Raw genomic sequence first — 15,289 nt, forward strand, 5'->3', positions numbered from 1 at the left:
GCTATGGGGGACTGTGAACAGATTCGAGGCTGGGAGGGGCTGCAGGAGGAGCAGGATGAGATCCCAAAGGGAGTGGAGGGGCAGGATGGGGCCAGGAGGGCAGGAAGGGCTTGTGGGGGGGATGTGGCCATGGGGGGTGAGGGGCTGGGAGGGACAGGATGCAACCCCAGACCCCCAGCAGCGGCACAAGGGCCTGGCCTCCCTCGCTGAGCCCCACCAGCCTAGGGATTAGCCTTGAAACACGAAATAAAAAGTTTCCCCTAATCCTCTTGGGGGGATTACCAGCACTGCCACGCCCAGGGTGGGATCCAGTCCGGCCTCAGCCCCCCCAGTGCCACCACTGACCTGGGACCTTTTAATCCACCCACACGAGTCCCCTGCTCTGTCCTGGGGACCCTCGGAGATGCTGTGGGCAAAGATGCTGCTGTCCAGTCGTGTCCATCCATATCCAGCCATGTCCATCCATCCATCCATCCATCCATCCATCCGTCCGTCTGCCAGGCTGAGACAGGTCCCACCTGCCTTCAGTGACATCCAGCCACGAGTCCCCAGTGCTCAGGGCAGGATCCCAGTGCACATCCCACTCCGTTCCTGAGGGTCACTGGAGATGCTGCAGGCAAGGACGCTGCTGCCCGGCCATGTCCATCCATGTGGATCCGTGTCCGTCCATCCATCCGTCCGTCTGTCCACACGCTGGGCTCTGCCTGCCCAGCCCCTACGTGCCCTCAGTGACATTTACCTACACAAGCCCCAGCGCTGTCCCACGCCCTTGGAGATGCTACAGGCAAGGACACTGCTGTCCATCCACATCCAGCTGTGCCCGGCCATCCTCGTGTCCATCTGTCCATCTGTCCATCTGGGAGGCTCCAGCCGGTCCCTCGGTGTCACCGTCAGGCTCGGACAGGCATCGCTCGCCCTGGGCTGTGGGCGCTGCCAGGCTCTCAGCCTTCAGGAGCAGGTTACAGCCGAGGAAGAGGATGGCAAAGGTGACGGCGAGGCAGAGCACCAGGACCACGGTGATCTGGGCAGCCTCGCTCAGCCCCGTGTCCTCGCGGGTAGTGTTCATGTCCCCCTCCTCCTCCTCTTCTTCCTCCCGGGAGCCGAGTGTGCCGGTGACAGACGGGGAGGGTTTAAGTGATGTCAGGGACAGTCTTATCCCTCCCTCCCATGGCCCCCCTCACACTCGCTGGCGCTGGGTGGCCCCCCCGGCAAGGGGCAGCAGCTGTGCTCCACTCTGGAGCCCCCCTGGAGGGGTGCAAGGAAGGGAGAGTCACCCCAGCTCCCTCGCTCGGTGCCTTAGGGGGCAGCTGGAGCTGCCCAAGTGCCCATTCTGCCTCTCCCCACTGCAGCCATTCAGCCCCATGGCACTGGGTTGCAATGGGGATCCCCAGCCCAGTCCCATGGCTCAGGGGACCCCCAGTTGAGCTCCACAGCACTGCGGTCCCCCAGCTCAACCCCATGGTATGAGTGTGCCATGGGGACCCCCAGCTCAGCTCCACAGCATGGAGGTGCAATGGGAACCCCCAGCTCAGCCCCTTGGTTTTGGATGTGATGGGGATCACCAGGTGAGCCTCAGCATCCACTTCCCCCCTACCATGGCCCTCACAGCCAGGACATAACCAGGCTCCATGTGAAAGAAGAAACTTTATTTTTGGGGCAGCTCTGGCCCCCTAGGGAGAAGGGTGACACCAGGGGACAGGTGGTGACAAAGGACACGGCCAGCACTGGTTGTGTGGCACCAAGTGTGCTGCAGAGGGGTGGGGTTCAGGTGTCACCCTGACCCCCAGCACCCTCTGCCAGGCCCCAGCACCACTTGGAGCTGGCGCCACACGTGCCCTGAGGACTCACCCCGCTCATCAGCCAGGCCGGAGCCACTGAGCCGGTTCTCCAGGATGGACAAAACCCCATGGCATAAACCAAGGAGCAGCAACCCCCAAATTACAGGCTAGGCCAAGCCAAGCTCCTCCCAGAAGCTTTCTGGAGGTGAAGGAGGGGATCCAAGCAGAGTCAGTGTCCCAAAAGCACCACGGCCCATGATGACCCTGCCTGGGTGACACCAGCCCTACAGCGCCAGCGTGTCCTTGATGAGCCGGCGCATGGTGGTGGTGACTGAGGTGCCCAGGGAGTCCGTGATCTGGTAGGAGATCTTGTACAGGTAGGGCTGCACGTCCTTCAGGCTGGTGTCGAAGACATTGTCCACCTCGGACTGGGTGGGCATCTTGGGCAGGTACTCGTGGCGGTTCATCACCTCCACGATGTTGATGATCTTCTCGCAGAGCTTCTCACCCACCTTCTCGCGGCAGATCTGCCGCTCCTGCTCGTTTGCCAGGTTCACCACGTTCACCTTGATGGTCCAGAGCTCCCAGGGGATGCATTCATCCGAGAAGGGCCACCGTGACTTCTTCTTCTGGTAGAACTCCAGGGAGATCTGCCCCATGCCGTCAGAGCCAGAGCCGCGCAGTGCATCCTGCGTGACACCATGGGGGAACAGGGACTGACTGACCCCTCCTCGAGCACATCCCACTGGGTTTTACACAGTTACAGAATATCCTGAGTTGGAACAGACCCCCAAGGATCATCCAGTCAAACTCCTGGCCCTGCACAGGACACCCCAACAATCCCACCCTGTGCCTGACAGTGTTATCCAAAACGCTCCCTGAGCTCTGGCAGCCTTGGGGCCGTGACCAAATCCTGGTGAGATGTTCCAGTGCCCAATCACCCTCTGGGGGAAGAATTTTTTCCCAATATCCAGCCTACCCCTTCCCTGACAGCTCTACCTGCTCCCTTGGATGCTGTCACTGTCCCAGGGAGCAGATCAGAGCAGAGCAGATCAGAGCTGCCCTAGGGATGAAGCTGATGAGTCTCCTCTCAGTCTCCTCTTCTTCAGCTGAACAGATCTAATGCCCTCAGCTGCTCCTTGTGTGGCTTCCCCTTAACACCTTTTTTGCTGCCATTTTCACCCCTCCTGGCCTCCCCCTACCTTGAACTCCCCGACAGCCTTGCGGAGGGCCCGGTCGAGCTCCTCAGAGGAGACACGGACGTAGGCAAAGTCGATGAAGTCGCAGTCCACGTCCTGGGTGCCCACGGTGCCAATGGAGTAGGTGCCCTCCTTCTTGTAGTGGAACTTGCCGGTGCTGCGGTGCAGCAGGATGGTGTGGAGCACGGCCAGCATGGCCTCCTCCACCTGCCGCCCCTCCACCGACACCTCCAGCACCTCGGCGCGGCAGTTCATGGCAGGGGCGGCGCTGGAGGGGGCACAGCAGCGGCTGCTGAGGGCACAGGAGGGTGGGCAGGGGGTGTTGGTTACAGCCCAGCTTGGGTGACAGCCCTTCTGCCAACCCGCTGTATGCTGGTGTCTCAGACTCCCACAGGTGTCCCAGACTCCTGGTGTGGCTCTCCTGGTAATCCACAGGGACCCTGATGTCCTGATTTGAGTCCCCCACATGCCACTCTCGGTATAGGCTTCTCATAGCCCCACATGTTTTGGATTAAGTCCCTCACATCCCACAGACACGGACCCTCCCACACACCTCGCAGAAGCTCAGGGGAGTCCAGCTCTGGGTGCCCCACAGGGATCCAGATGTCCCAGGATGGGCGGGCCTCCTCCACAGGGACCTAAATATCCCGGTCTGGTTTCGTCACACCCCAGGGCAGTGTCCCAGTGCGTGCCTGCCCACCTCACAAGGTTCTCCATGGTCCCAGTGCAGGCCCCTCAATATCCCACAGAGACCCAGATGTCCCTGCTTGAGCCTCTAACAACCCAGAGAAACCCAGATGTGACCTGTCGCCTCACACGCCAGGGACGTGTCCCAGTGTCCCAGCCTGGCTCCCCCACTAGCACACAGGGACGCCAGGAGTCCTGGTACGGGCTCCGCAATCCCCCAGAGGGACCCAAATGTCCTGGTCAGGTCCCCTCAGGGATCCAACAACCCAGAGGAACCCAGGTGTCCCGGTACGGGCCCACCCCCACCTCACACGGACCCGGGGCGTCCCGGTTGGGCCCCCAATACACCACACAGGTCCAGACGTCCCGGCCTGAGCCCATCTCAGTCTCCCAGGGAGGGCCTCAGGTTCCCTCCAGGCTCAAGGTCCCGAATCCCCCTCAGTCCCTGGCCCCTCACCCCCGGTCCCGGCCCCAGCCCCGGTCCCCACTCACCGCCCGGGCCCGACCATCTGACGGCACGGAGGAGGGAAGTGGATCATCCCATCTGCGCGGGGGGGTCAGAACACACCACCGGCCACCGTAGCGGCCCTTCCGGCTATGACCACCGTGTTTCATCACTCTGAACTTGATTCCGTTAACATTTTGCCCCTCTGGTGCCGTTTCCGGCTGCGGGGCTTCGCCGGGGGTGGAATCGCCATTCCGAGTCCGCGGACTCCCCTCTCCCCGGCCTGGTTCGTTCCCAAGTGGCCATAGAGCTGCAATACCGCAGCCAGAGCGGCTCGCCGGCTCCATGGCGCCCCCTGTGCTGGAGGCTCCGCCGCGGTACTGCAGCGGGGCGGGCGGGTCGGTGTCCCCCGCTGACCCCTGCGGGGACAAGGCGACAACGGCGGGGACACGGCGGGGACACGCGTGGGGACACGGGTCACAGGGCCGTGGGGACCACAGGGGCACGGGGGACACCTGTGTGGCGGACAGAAGGGACACAAAGATACAGGACAGCAGGGCCGTGGGGAAATAAGGAAGGGGAGGGACACAGGGACAGATGGACACAAGGGACAGCGTGACACAGGGATATGGGGACACAGGGCGTACTGGATAAAGGGACATGAAGACTAGGAGACAAATGGACAGTGAGATGGCTGGATATGGGGATATGGACGGACATGGAAGACGCAGATATGGGGACACAGGGCACAGGGTGTAGTGGAAACAGGGACGTGGGGACTTGGGGGACACAAGGAATGGGGGATGGATGGACATGGGAATGGGACAGAGAATGGGGACACAGGGCACAGGGGATACTGGAAACAGAGACCTGGGCACAGGAGGGATATGGGGACAGAGGCATAGATAGATGGATGGACATGGGGACAGAGGGATGCATGGATAGACAGATATGGGGGACACGGAATGCAAATTTGGGGCACTGATCAGCCACGCTGCCATGGGGACACGTGGCTTGGTGTAAGTAGCAGCAGGAATGTGGCCGTGGCGTGTCACCGTGCGGGGAGCCGGGCACACACCGAGACAGCCGTGTCTGTGCCGTGCAGCCCCGGGAGCGCCGGCGTGGGGCTGCTTTTACTGGGTCCTACTGGTAGTGTCCCCAGCCGTCCTGCCAAGGGAACGGGGACAGAGATGGGGACAAGGTGGGCAGAGGGCAGCCCTGAGCTGTGGGGAGGGGACAGAGATCTGCGGGACGACCGGAGCAGAGCCATGCCGTGCCGAGCTGTGCCGTGCCGGGTGCCAACCCCGTGCCCCCATGTCCACTGTGTGCAGCTCCGCTGTTGCCCACCCCGACTCCCGTTCGCGGTCCTGCCGTGCGTCAGCGCTGTCCCCAAGGCGGGGGCGGCGGCGGGGGGGACAGAGGGACCCTTGTTGTGTGTCGCTGTGGGGCGCCCCCGGCCCCGCGCCTCAATGTGGCCCTTGTTCCGCATCGGCCCTGGGTGTCCCCGTTAAGGTTTGCTCCGGGGCCAGGCTGTCCCCAGAAGGAGGAAAGGGACAAGCCGAGGGACACATCAACAGCGCATGTCACCCCCCTGCCTTGGAACTCTGTCCCCAGTTTCTGGGATCGAGACCCCAAACGCCATCACCACCCCCCCCCCCCCCCCCCCCCCCGCCAGGGCTGGCCCTGCCCATGGCCACGTCCCCAGGAACACGAGCGGGGGACACGGTCACGCTTCCCGGTTATTTTGGGGAAGATAAATCAGGCAGGCGACAGGTGCGGGGCCGCGGCAGCCGCCGCCGCGGGGGTGAGTGACGGTTCAAGGGCAGCGGCGTGGGCAACGTGAGGCTCCGGCGTCCCGGCTGTCCCCGGCTCTGGAGCCCGGGCTGTCCCCAGCCCCGGCTGTCCCCAGCCCCGGCTGTCCCCGGCTCCGGCTGTCCCCAGCCCCGGCTGTCTCCGGCTCCCGGCTGTCCCCGGCTCTGGAGCCCCGGCTGTCCCTGGCTTTGGCATCCCGGCTGTCGCTGGCTCCGGTGCCCCAGATGTCCCCAGATCCACCGTCCCGGCTGTCCACAGCTCTGGCATCCCGGCTCCGGAACTCCAGCTGTCCCCGGCTCTATTGCCCCGGCTGTCCCAGCTCCAGTGCACTGTTTTCTCCCCAGCTCCTGGGTCCTGTTTTTAATCCAGCCCAAATGTCCCAGCTGCCCCCAGCTCCGACATCTACACTGTCCGAGCCCCGGCTGTCACTAGCTCTTGTCCCCAGCTCCGGCTGTCCCAGCTCCAGTGTCCTGTTTGTTCCCAGCTCCAGCCCTCCGGCTCTCCCCTTCCCCGGAGTTCTGGCTGCCCCCTGCTCCAACACCCCCACCCTCCCCAGATCCAGCATCCCGTTTTTCCCCATCTCCAGCGTCCCAGCTGTCCCCAGCCCCGTTGCTCTGTCCCCGCTTCCCAATCCCCGAATATTAATTAACTAAAGGGGAACACAAGGGACGAAGGTCCCACCCAGCTGCTCTCACTGTACGTACAAGTTTATATACAGAAAATGGCCAAAAAGAGGGAAACCCAGAAAAATATATATAAAGGGGAAGGGGTCGAGGCTGAGGGGGCCGGAGCCACCCCTCACCCGCGCCCCCCACTCTGTACAGGACCCGGCCGGCGCTATTTACATCAGGGGCATTTTTACAGGGGAAGGAGGCACCGCGCTGGCGATGCCCCCGGGGGAAGACGGCACCGGGGCTGCTCTGTGGCTGCGCCCTGGGCCGTGAAGGCACATGGGGCGCCCACAAGGGTGCCCCCAAGAAGACTCAGGCATCTGAGGGGGGATACAGATATCCTGGGAGTGATCCAGAGGGGACCCCAGGCATCCCTGGAGTGATGCAGGGGTGATCCCAGGCACCCCAGGAGCGCTCTAGGGGTGCCCAGGGGTTCCCAGGCATCCTGTGGGTGACCCGGGGGGGGAGGGTTCCAGGCATTCTGGGGATGATCCAGGGGTGTACATAGAGTCTTGGGATGGCCCAGGAGGGTCCCAGGTGTCCCAGAGGTCATTCAGGAGTCCACAGGGAGGTCCCGGGCATCCCAGGACTGATCCAGAGGTGACCAGGGGGGTTCCAGGCATCCCAGGGGTGACCCAGGGGTGCCCAGGTGTTCCCAGGCATCCTCGGACGGAACCAGAGTTGCCCAGGGTGGGTCCCAGATGTCTCCAGGCAGGTCAGGGCCTCATGGCAGCCCCTTGCCCGGGACTCAGAAAGGCAGAGTGTCCATGAAGATCTTGTCGACGATGGGCGGTGGCGGCACCAGGTCCTCCAGCTTGAGGTAGAAGATGCGCTGGAGGCCCTGGGTGCAGAGGCTGCGCAGCTCTGGCAGCTTCCCCAGCAGCTTGGAGAGGCAGCTGGAGCGCCCGGGCTCAGCCCCTGCAGCTGCCACGTGGTCCTTGAGGCAGCCCACAATGCGGTTCTGCAGCTCCTCCACCCGCTTCGGCTCCTTCAGCCCGTGCCGGTCTGGGTAAGGGTAACACACGGTGTGGGACGTGGTGACAGACACAAGGTGGGGATGGGGACAGCAACGGGCCTGGAGCTGGGGGGTCTCACCTGTGATGATGACGAGGGCGGCAAGGCAGGAGAAGGAGGGGACATCGACGCTCATGCGGTGCAGGCTCTGGGAGAACTCGAGGATGGCGTCAATCCACTCCCCGAAGCCACGCACGCATTGCTGCCGGTGCAGCACCACCCCGTTGCAGAAGATGAGTTTCCCTTCCTCTGGCTTAGAGCTGCCAGCAGAAATCCAGGTGTCACCAATCCAGGTGTCACCAATCCATTGTGACCCCTGGCACACCTCAGGCTCCCCCCACTCCACGCTGCCCCAGGGCTCACCGGTAGGCCAGGCGCAGGATAAAGAGCTCCAGGAAGGCTGACTCCAGCAGAAGGTCCTGGTCCTCCTTGGGCAGCTCGGTGAAGCCCTGGATCTTCTCGGCCCACTTGCGGATGACGTCCATGGAGCCGGTGAGCAGGTCATAGAACTGCTGCACGTCCACGGAGTCCTCCTTCTCAAACGGGCACGGGGCTGACTCCTGGAACTGGGATAGCAGTGGGTCAGCATTGGGATGAGGGTGGGTCAGGAACTGGGACAGAGATGGGATCAGGAACTGGGATGAAGATGGGCGAGGAACTGGGATGGGGTCAGGATCTGGGATGGGGACAGGAGCAGGGATGAGGTTGGATCAGGATCTGGGATGGGGACAGGATCAGGATCTGGGATGGGATGGGTGAGGAACTAGGATGGGAATGGGTCAGGATCCAGCCCCAGCCCCGGCATGGCCCTACCTTGGAGTAGTCGAGCTTGGTGGCACTGGGGATGGAGTCGATGTGCGCCCGCACCAGCGAGGTGATGAGGCTGACTGGGGACGCATCTGGCGGCTGTTTGGGCTTGGACGGGAGACGGCCCCGCCGCCCCTTCAGGCTGTCGGTCCGGACCACTGTGGTTGAGACTTGCAGTGAGTGTCTGTCCTCAGTGCAGCCAGAAAGGCTGCAGAGTGGGGACTCTCCATTCCTGCTGGGTACCCCCCACCCGGGATGGGACCCTGGTACCTTCTTTGACCATTCCGACGGCCAGGCACTTCTGGAAGCGGCAGAACTGGCAGCGGTTCCTGCGCCGTTTGTCCACAGGGCAATCCTTGTTGGCCAGGCAGATGTACTTGGCATTCTTCTGCACTGTGCGCTGCGGGTGGGGAAGGAGCGGCCGAGCTCAGCCCGGGGCACCGCGCTCCAAACAAAAGCCCTTCTGTCCTCCCCTGCCTCCCGCTCCAGCCCAGCATCCGGCTCCATGTCCGTGGGGAGGGCTCCGTGACCATGCTCCCTGCCCTGCCCCTCCCTGGGGCACCCCGCAGCATCCTCCCGCTGACGCAAAGCACTGTGGGAACATCCCGGCAGCACCTGACGAGGTGGGGGTGCCCTTACCTTGAAGAAGCCCTTGCAGCCCTCGCAGGTTCGCACGCCGTAGTGCTGGCAGGACGCGTTGTCCCCGCAGACGGCGCAGCGTCCCTCGCCTGCCCCGGGGCTGCGCACCTTGGTGGGCGCCAGCGCTGGCCCCTCCAGCAGCGGCGAGGTGGGGGCCAGGGGCAGCCCCGCGAAGCCCCTGGGAGGACCTTGGCTCGGGGAGAAGGCGTCCGTGTCCAGCAGCCGTGGGTCCACACGGGGCGAGGGGCCCGGCTGTCCCTTCAGGCTTGCAGGGGACCCACCAGGGCTGGGAGCCGGGGGGCCGAAGGCGAAGAAGGGGGGCTGTGACCCCCCGCCCTTGGCTGGCTCAGCCCAGGGCTGCCCACCCTCGTAGTTCGGCAGCGGTGAGTACGCCCCGAAGGAGCTGTCCCAGCCGGCGGCCTGTGGGGGCTGGAAGCCTGGCGTGGCGGGCGAGGGGATGGAGCAGGGGCTCCCGTAGCAGTCCGAGCCGCTGGAGGAGAGGGTCTCGTCCGGCTGCCCACCGAAGGCGCTGGGGTAGCAGCCGTACACCTGGAAGTCCTCCAGCTTGAAGGCGGTGGCGGCGCTGGACTGGCCGCTTGCTGGCAGCTGGTAGAGGAAGGCGTCGAACTCGCCGGCGTAGCCCTCCATGAAGGTGCTGAAGCTGGGCAGGGCAGGGGCGGCCGCCAGATCGGCTCCAGCCACTTCCATGGGGAATCGGCCGCCCTCGGGACTGAGCAGTTCGGCCGGGCAGCGCTCGCAGGGGCCGGCGCCCGTGGTGCTGCACTGTGCCTGGATGCAGGGCATCTCTGCGGGGAGAGAGGGGCGTCAGCGGGGACCCCGATACCACCCTTCATTCAGGCAGAGGATGGAGACAGGGTGGGAACCGTGGGAACTTCCCCAGGATTCCCCTCGAGCTGGAACTGGACCCCCATAGCCACTGGCTGTCTGGTGGCGGCCACCACTGTCCCTGGGAAAGGTCACGGCACAGCCAATGGGTGCAAAGGACATTCCCCAAAACGCTGGCTTAGCAAAAGCCCCCGAAAGGGAAGGAGGGAGGAATGTGGCCAGCAGATTCCCAAGCCCTAGGGCTGGCCAAGGGAAGCCAGAGTCGGGGCTGAACTAGGTTTTGAGGATCCCACTTCCCCTTTAATCCCTTATCCTGGAAAGTCAGTGCAGGCAGCGCTCCAGAAGAGAGGGAGAGGAGCCCACCCTCTGTCCCTGGAGACCCCCGGGGCTTTGCATGGATCTGGTGAGACCTAAACAAACCAGAGTCCCGTGTCCAGCTGAAAGCCAAGCCAGAAGTGACCCCAATGGCAAGACGATAATGTAATTCATCTCGCAGACCTTTAAAGGTCACGCTGCACTGGCCTCTGGCCACGGTCCTGGCACGGCCCCGCTGCCAGAGCCCCCGGATTCCCCCAGCCAAATCTGGGCACCAAGAAAGCCGACACCAGCCAGGAGCTGGGTTTAAAAATATCCAGCATGGGTCCAGCTCTGGCACCCACAGGATGGCACCAGCCCCCAGCCTCCTGCCGGTGTCCAGTGGAGTTTGTGCATATCCAAGTTGGTTCAGAGGAGACAGTGACCCCTCAACTGTCTCTTGCCCCCGAATGAAGCCGAGAGGACCTGAGGCTGCACTGGGGACATGGCTCCGGGAGCACTGTCTCTGCCAGTGCGAGTTTTCCTTGCCTACATGAAAATCCTGGCAGATGCAAAGCTTCGACCCATGCTGTGGTCCCGGTTGTTTGAACACTTTTTCTCTCCCTCACTCGCTGGCAGCACTTGGGGTCCGCTCTGCTCTGTCCCCCCAGGGACCGGGCACAGATTCCCGCAGCAGCCTCCGCGCTGCCCACGGCCGGGCTCTCTTTGCAGATTCCTCGTTTGGGAGTGCAGGCAGCTGCCTGTGCCCAGCCCTGAGGCTGCTGCCTGCAGGGGCGGGTGGCAGCCGCTGGCACCGGGCCCCGGGGCCGCGGGCGGGCGAGAGCAGCCGGTGGCACCGGGGGTGGCAAACGCTGCCCACATCCCTGCCGGCACCTGCTGCCCGGTAATGCCGTGGCGGCTGCTGCCAGCCGCACGTGGGCAGCGGGGGGTTTGCCTGCACGGGGCTGGCTGCCTGCACATCCCTGTCTCCACTGCCGGGTCCTGGTGCTGCCTGCACATCCCTGCTCCCAACGCCAGGTTCCCGGTGCTGCCCGCATGCTCCCGCCTGCCCCGCTGCCGCCCACTCCAGTTCCGTGACCCCTCTGCTCAGGGATCCTGGGGTGATGCCCGGGATGGGGTGACTCTGCCCCTCGCAATCCCCAGAGACGGGTATTTCCTGCACATGCAGCTGGCCCCGGTTGGGGTGCCGTGATGGGAGAACCAGCCCGGTTCCCCATGGCCCAAGTAGCGGCTCCCGGTACTGCGCAGCTCCTCACAGAGGAGTGGGTGGTGTCGGGCTCTTCCCGGGACCGCCGAGGCCAGGATCTCTCGGTCTGCCAACTCCCGCCGGGTGCGCAACCCCCGGCTGTTCCCGGTGCTACCGGGACTCCTGACCCAGTTCCTCCCGGTGCCACTGGGACGCCCCATCCCGTGCACGTCCCAGCGCCACGCGGGACACCGGACTCTGTTCCCCCCGGTGCCACCGGATACCCACAAGAGGCAGTCCCGCACAGCGCACACCGCCCGGTCCCTTCCACTGGGACCCCTGATTCTCGCCGGTGGCACCGGGGGTTCCTTCCACAGCGTCCTTCGGACACGCGAGCCCCGTCTCCACCGGGACGCGCGACCCAGTGCTACTGGGACACCCGACCATATCCACCTTGCAGGACGCCCACTGCCCTGAACCACCGGTGCCACCGCGATGCTCGACCCAGAAACCCTTGGCGACACCTGACACGCCCGATCAATCCCTCCGGTGCCACCCGGGACGACGGCTCCTGTTCCCCCGGTGCCACCGGGACACCCGACGCCATGTACCTCCCGGTGCGCGCAGCCCGCCCCCGCTGCCAGCACGCCCCCGGTGCCCCCCGCCCGGTCCCCGCATCCCGGTGCCGCCCGTACCCGGGTGCCGGCGCGGCGGCGCTCCGGTTCCTGCTCCTGCCACGGCCGCTCCGCGGGCTCCGCCGGGCTCCGGCCCCGCCACTACTTTCTCTTAAGCACTCGGTGACGCGCGGGGCGGCGCGGGGCCGGTGACGCACGGGGGGGGCGGCCCCGGCGGGGGCGCGGCCGTGACGCACGCGGGGTTCCATTGACGCACCCGCGGCCCCGGCTAAAAATACCCCCGCGGCCCCGGCTAAAAATAGCTCGGGCGCCCCTCGCTTCCCCACATATCCCCCCCGGGGCTCCGGGGGCCGCCGCGGGGGGAGGGAGGCCCCGGTGTCAGGGGTATCCCCGGTGTCCTCAGGGCCGCTGCCCCTTCGGTATCCACGGTGTCTCCTCGCTGCTGGTGCCCCGGGGCTGGCGTCCCCCGGTGCCTCCCTCCCCGGTGTTGTCTTGCTGCCGGTATTTCCGGTGTCCCCTGCTTGCTGGTACTCTGGTGCGCCTACCCCCGATGCCCCCTCGGTGCTGGCATCACTTAAATCCCCACCCCCGGTAGCCTCTCGGTGCCGGTATCCCCGGTGTCTCCTCATTGCCGGTACCCTGGTGCCCCCATTCTCGGTGCCAGTATCACCAGTACCATTATCCCCGGTGTCCCCTCAGTACTGGCATCCCCTGAACCCCCTCGGTGTCGGTATCTTCAGTGCCCCCATTCCCGGTGTCCCCCCGATGCCGCTCTCCCCGGTGCTCTCCCGTACCCCCGGTGCCTCTATTCCCAGTGCCCATCTGGGTATCTCCGGTGCTCAGCGGCGTCGGTACCCCCGGTCTCCTCCCGCTCGGTGCCGGGTGCGGGGGGAGTGACGCGGGGTCCCGCCCCCGCCCGGTCCCCGCGGGGAGCCTCTGGCCGGGGCGATGGAAAGAGCGGCGGCTGCTGGCGGGCGCCGGCGCCGGGAACAGCGCCCGGGGGCTGGAAAGATGAGCTCAGCCCGTGCGGGGCCGGCCCGGGCCCGCGGGAGGGCGAAGGGTGAGCGGAAGGGACCCAGAACTCCGCAGTACCCTTCGGTGCCACGCCGGTACCCCCTCCATGCCCTCCGGTACCATCCCGGTACCCTGCGGTACCACCCCAGCACCTCCCGGGGTACCCTCCGGTAGCACCCCACAGCTTCCCAGCCGGTACCCGCCGGTACTACCCCGGTACTCCCTTGGTATGTTCTGGTATCAACTCGTTAGACTTCGGTACCGTTCCTTGCGGTACCCGCCAGCATCCACTCCCGGGAACATCCCGGGGGTCTTGGGGACCGTGCCCGGGTTGGCAGCGCCCCCGGGGTTGGCAGCGCCGTTAGTGCTGCCTCGGTAGTGCCCCTGCAGCGGCAGAAAGCCCCGGCTCTGTCCCACCGGGGACCGGAGCCACCCCGGGGCCAGTGCCCCGGTGCCCCGGGAGCCGCAGCCGGCACTGGGGGTGCTGCCGGTACCTCCGGTACCGGGACCCTGCCTGGCCTCACGAAACCGCCGGCCCCGGGAGGATCGGGGGGCGGGGGCAGCCCGACACCAGAGGGTCCGGAGGGCGCACGGGGGTACCGGAGGTGGCGGCCCGGGGCCAAGCGCCGTCGCCGCCTCCTCCCCTTGCCCGTTACCTCACTCCGGCCCCGCTTCTCGCTGTCGCCCGCCCCCGACGGGGTTCCGTGACATCACGCCTGTCCGGCTGACGTCACACATGGTCACTGACGTCTTGGGAATCCCGCGGCACCACCGGGGTCGCCCCCAAAGGGATCTCCCGGGCCCGGCGGGACCTGCAGGGGTCCCTGCAACACGCGACGAGGAGCATAACCGGTGCCAGCCCGGGGATACGTGCGAGAGTCCTTGGGACAGGTCAGACAGGGGGGTCCCAGAGCTGCCGGGGGTCTCAAACCCCTCGGGGGCACGGAGCGTGGTGGCTGCAGCCCCCCGTGTCCCTCGCTTGGTGGCGGCGTTACCGGAGACAGGAGGGTAACACCGGCAGCCCCCGCACCCGGGATTAGCTGTACCCCGGGAGAGGTCGTGGGGACTGAGACGGATTCGGGGGAGGAAACCCGAGCTCAGCCACCCCGGCAAGGCCACGGGGGTGCAGGGGGGGACCCCTGTTCACAAAAGCTCCGGGGATCCACCCCGCCACCCAGGTGGGGACAAGGGGATGCGATGGCCACCAGGTAGCCCTTCCCGAGCCCCAGGGTGGGCGTCGGGGCTCGCAGGGTGCCCGTGACCGGGCAGCGATCAGCCGGTGCCCACGGCTGGCGCTGGCTCCCTGCCCCGGGCCTATATTTATCGGTAATGACAGGCTGCTCCGGGGCGTTCCCCGCCCGTACCCCGCAGCCTCGGCCCCCCGGCCCTGCCCAGCTCAGCCGGTGCCACGCGTGACCCCGGTGTCCCACGGCCACCTGCCCATTTCCGGGCACACGCAGACCCAGGTCGGGGCTATAAAAAGCTCAGCGTGGGGTGGCAGCTGCGACGGGGGGTCCCGTGATGGCTTTGACAGGAACGGGGTGCTCCGACCCTGGCAGCACGCGGGAGGATGCCGGGAGCCGCCGGGGCTACGGGAGCCAGACCATAAATGTCCAGCACAGAGCTGTCCTGGAACAGGGACAAGGAATGAGAGTGTGGGGGAGCCAGCTGAGCCCCCCACCCCCTACTCCATGGCACACACAGACCCCTGCAGTTCTCACCCCCAGCAGGCTCTCCTGGCGTCCTGGGGGGACAGGGAGGGGAAGGGGCGAGCTGGAGTCCTCAAACGTGCAACAGCCCCGCCAGAGGGGCAACCGAGACAGAGCGGAGGGCTGGGGGCTCTCGGTGCTCCGCGGAGCACCTGTGCAAGGGAATTCCCGCACACACCGGAGCTGCAGCACCCCCCAGCTCTTGGGGGTGCTCTGTGTCCCCCAGCTCTTCTGGATGCTGCTTCAGTGGCTCTGGGGGACACTGAGGCAGGTCGTGCGGGGACCCCAGTGCCCGTCCTGCGTGGGCACCGTGTCCCTCGAGGGCGGAAGGGCTCGGGGTGGGTCCCGCTTCCCGCCGGCTGCCGGAGGAAACGGGGCAGGAAGGGCCTGGCCGGGGCCCTGCAGTGCCGGGACGTGGCCTAAGGCACCGGGGGCTGCAGCAGGCGAGGGACACAGGGGGTCCCCGGGAGCTCACTCAGGTCCGAGGGGACATCAGTTGGCCACCCCAAGGCCTCCCTGTCCGGAGCCCAGC

The 15,289-nt window shown here is 65.8% G+C and overlaps 2 protein-coding genes across 9 annotated transcripts; both read right to left on the reverse strand.

Moving 5' to 3' along the window:
* Positions 1-1,625: 1,625 nt before the first annotated feature.
* ATG101 (autophagy related 101) lies at positions 1,626-4,412 on the reverse strand. Of its 7 annotated transcripts, none has more exons than XM_088180671.1 (4): positions 4,157-4,191; positions 3,531-3,615; positions 2,981-3,266; positions 1,626-2,467 (listed from the first exon to the last, which is right to left on the reverse strand). In XM_088180671.1, exons 3-4 carry the CDS (start codon positions 3,230-3,232, stop codon positions 2,063-2,065), a joined length of 657 nt encoding a protein of 218 aa, XP_088036797.1. In that variant the 5' UTR covers positions 3,233-3,266; positions 3,531-3,615; positions 4,157-4,191; the 3' UTR covers positions 1,626-2,062. The 7 variants fall into 7 exon arrangements, with proteins under 7 accessions (XP_088036797.1, XP_088036798.1, XP_088036794.1 ...); XM_088180672.1 differs by having other exon boundaries at positions 2,981-3,269; XM_088180668.1 differs by lacking the exon at positions 3,531-3,615 and having other exon boundaries at positions 2,981-3,269; positions 4,157-4,412.
* Positions 4,413-6,607: 2,195 nt separating this feature from the next.
* On the reverse strand, positions 6,608-13,305 carry NR4A1 (nuclear receptor subfamily 4 group A member 1). Of its 2 annotated transcripts, none has more exons than XM_088180673.1 (6): positions 12,095-13,305; positions 9,053-9,858; positions 8,684-8,813; positions 8,420-8,571; positions 7,970-8,172; positions 6,608-7,866 (listed from the first exon to the last, which is right to left on the reverse strand). In XM_088180673.1, exons 2-6 carry the CDS (start codon positions 9,854-9,856, stop codon positions 7,341-7,343), a joined length of 1,815 nt encoding a protein of 604 aa, XP_088036799.1. In that variant the 5' UTR covers positions 9,857-9,858; positions 12,095-13,305; the 3' UTR covers positions 6,608-7,340. The 2 variants fall into 2 exon arrangements, with proteins under 2 accessions (XP_088036799.1, XP_088036800.1); XM_088180674.1 differs by lacking the exon at positions 12,095-13,305 and having other exon boundaries at positions 6,608-7,597; positions 7,688-7,866; positions 9,053-12,061.
* Positions 13,306-15,289: the final 1,984 nt, after the last annotated feature.

The sequence above is a fragment of the Sturnus vulgaris genome, chromosome 30, assembly GCF_052056855.1.
Source record: "Sturnus vulgaris isolate bStuVul1 chromosome 30, bStuVul1.hap1, whole genome shotgun sequence".
In the NCBI taxonomy this organism is placed as follows: Eukaryota; Metazoa; Chordata; class Aves; order Passeriformes; family Sturnidae; genus Sturnus; species Sturnus vulgaris.

Excerpts from the sequence above, each read along its gene's own strand:
- ATG101 (XM_014891859.2), bottom strand. The coding sequence starts at position 3,445 with ATGTGGGGGACTCAAATCAGGACATCAGGGTCCCTGTGGATTACCAGG. Across the intron at positions 2,468-2,980 it reads AGGCTGTCGGGGAGTTCAAG|GATGCACTGCGCGGCTCTGG; the intron begins GTAGGGGGAGGC and ends GGTGTCACGCAG.
- NR4A1 (XM_088180673.1), bottom strand. The coding sequence starts at position 9,856 with ATGCCCTGCATCCAGGCACAGTGCAGCACCACGGGCGCCGGCCCCTGC. Across the intron at positions 8,814-9,052 it reads GCTGCAAGGGCTTCTTCAAG|CGCACAGTGCAGAAGAATGC; the intron begins GTAAGGGCACCC and ends CCCCACCCGCAG. Across the intron at positions 8,173-8,419 it reads CCAAGCTCGACTACTCCAAG|TTCCAGGAGTCAGCCCCGTG; the intron begins GTAGGGCCATGC and ends CTGCTATCCCAG.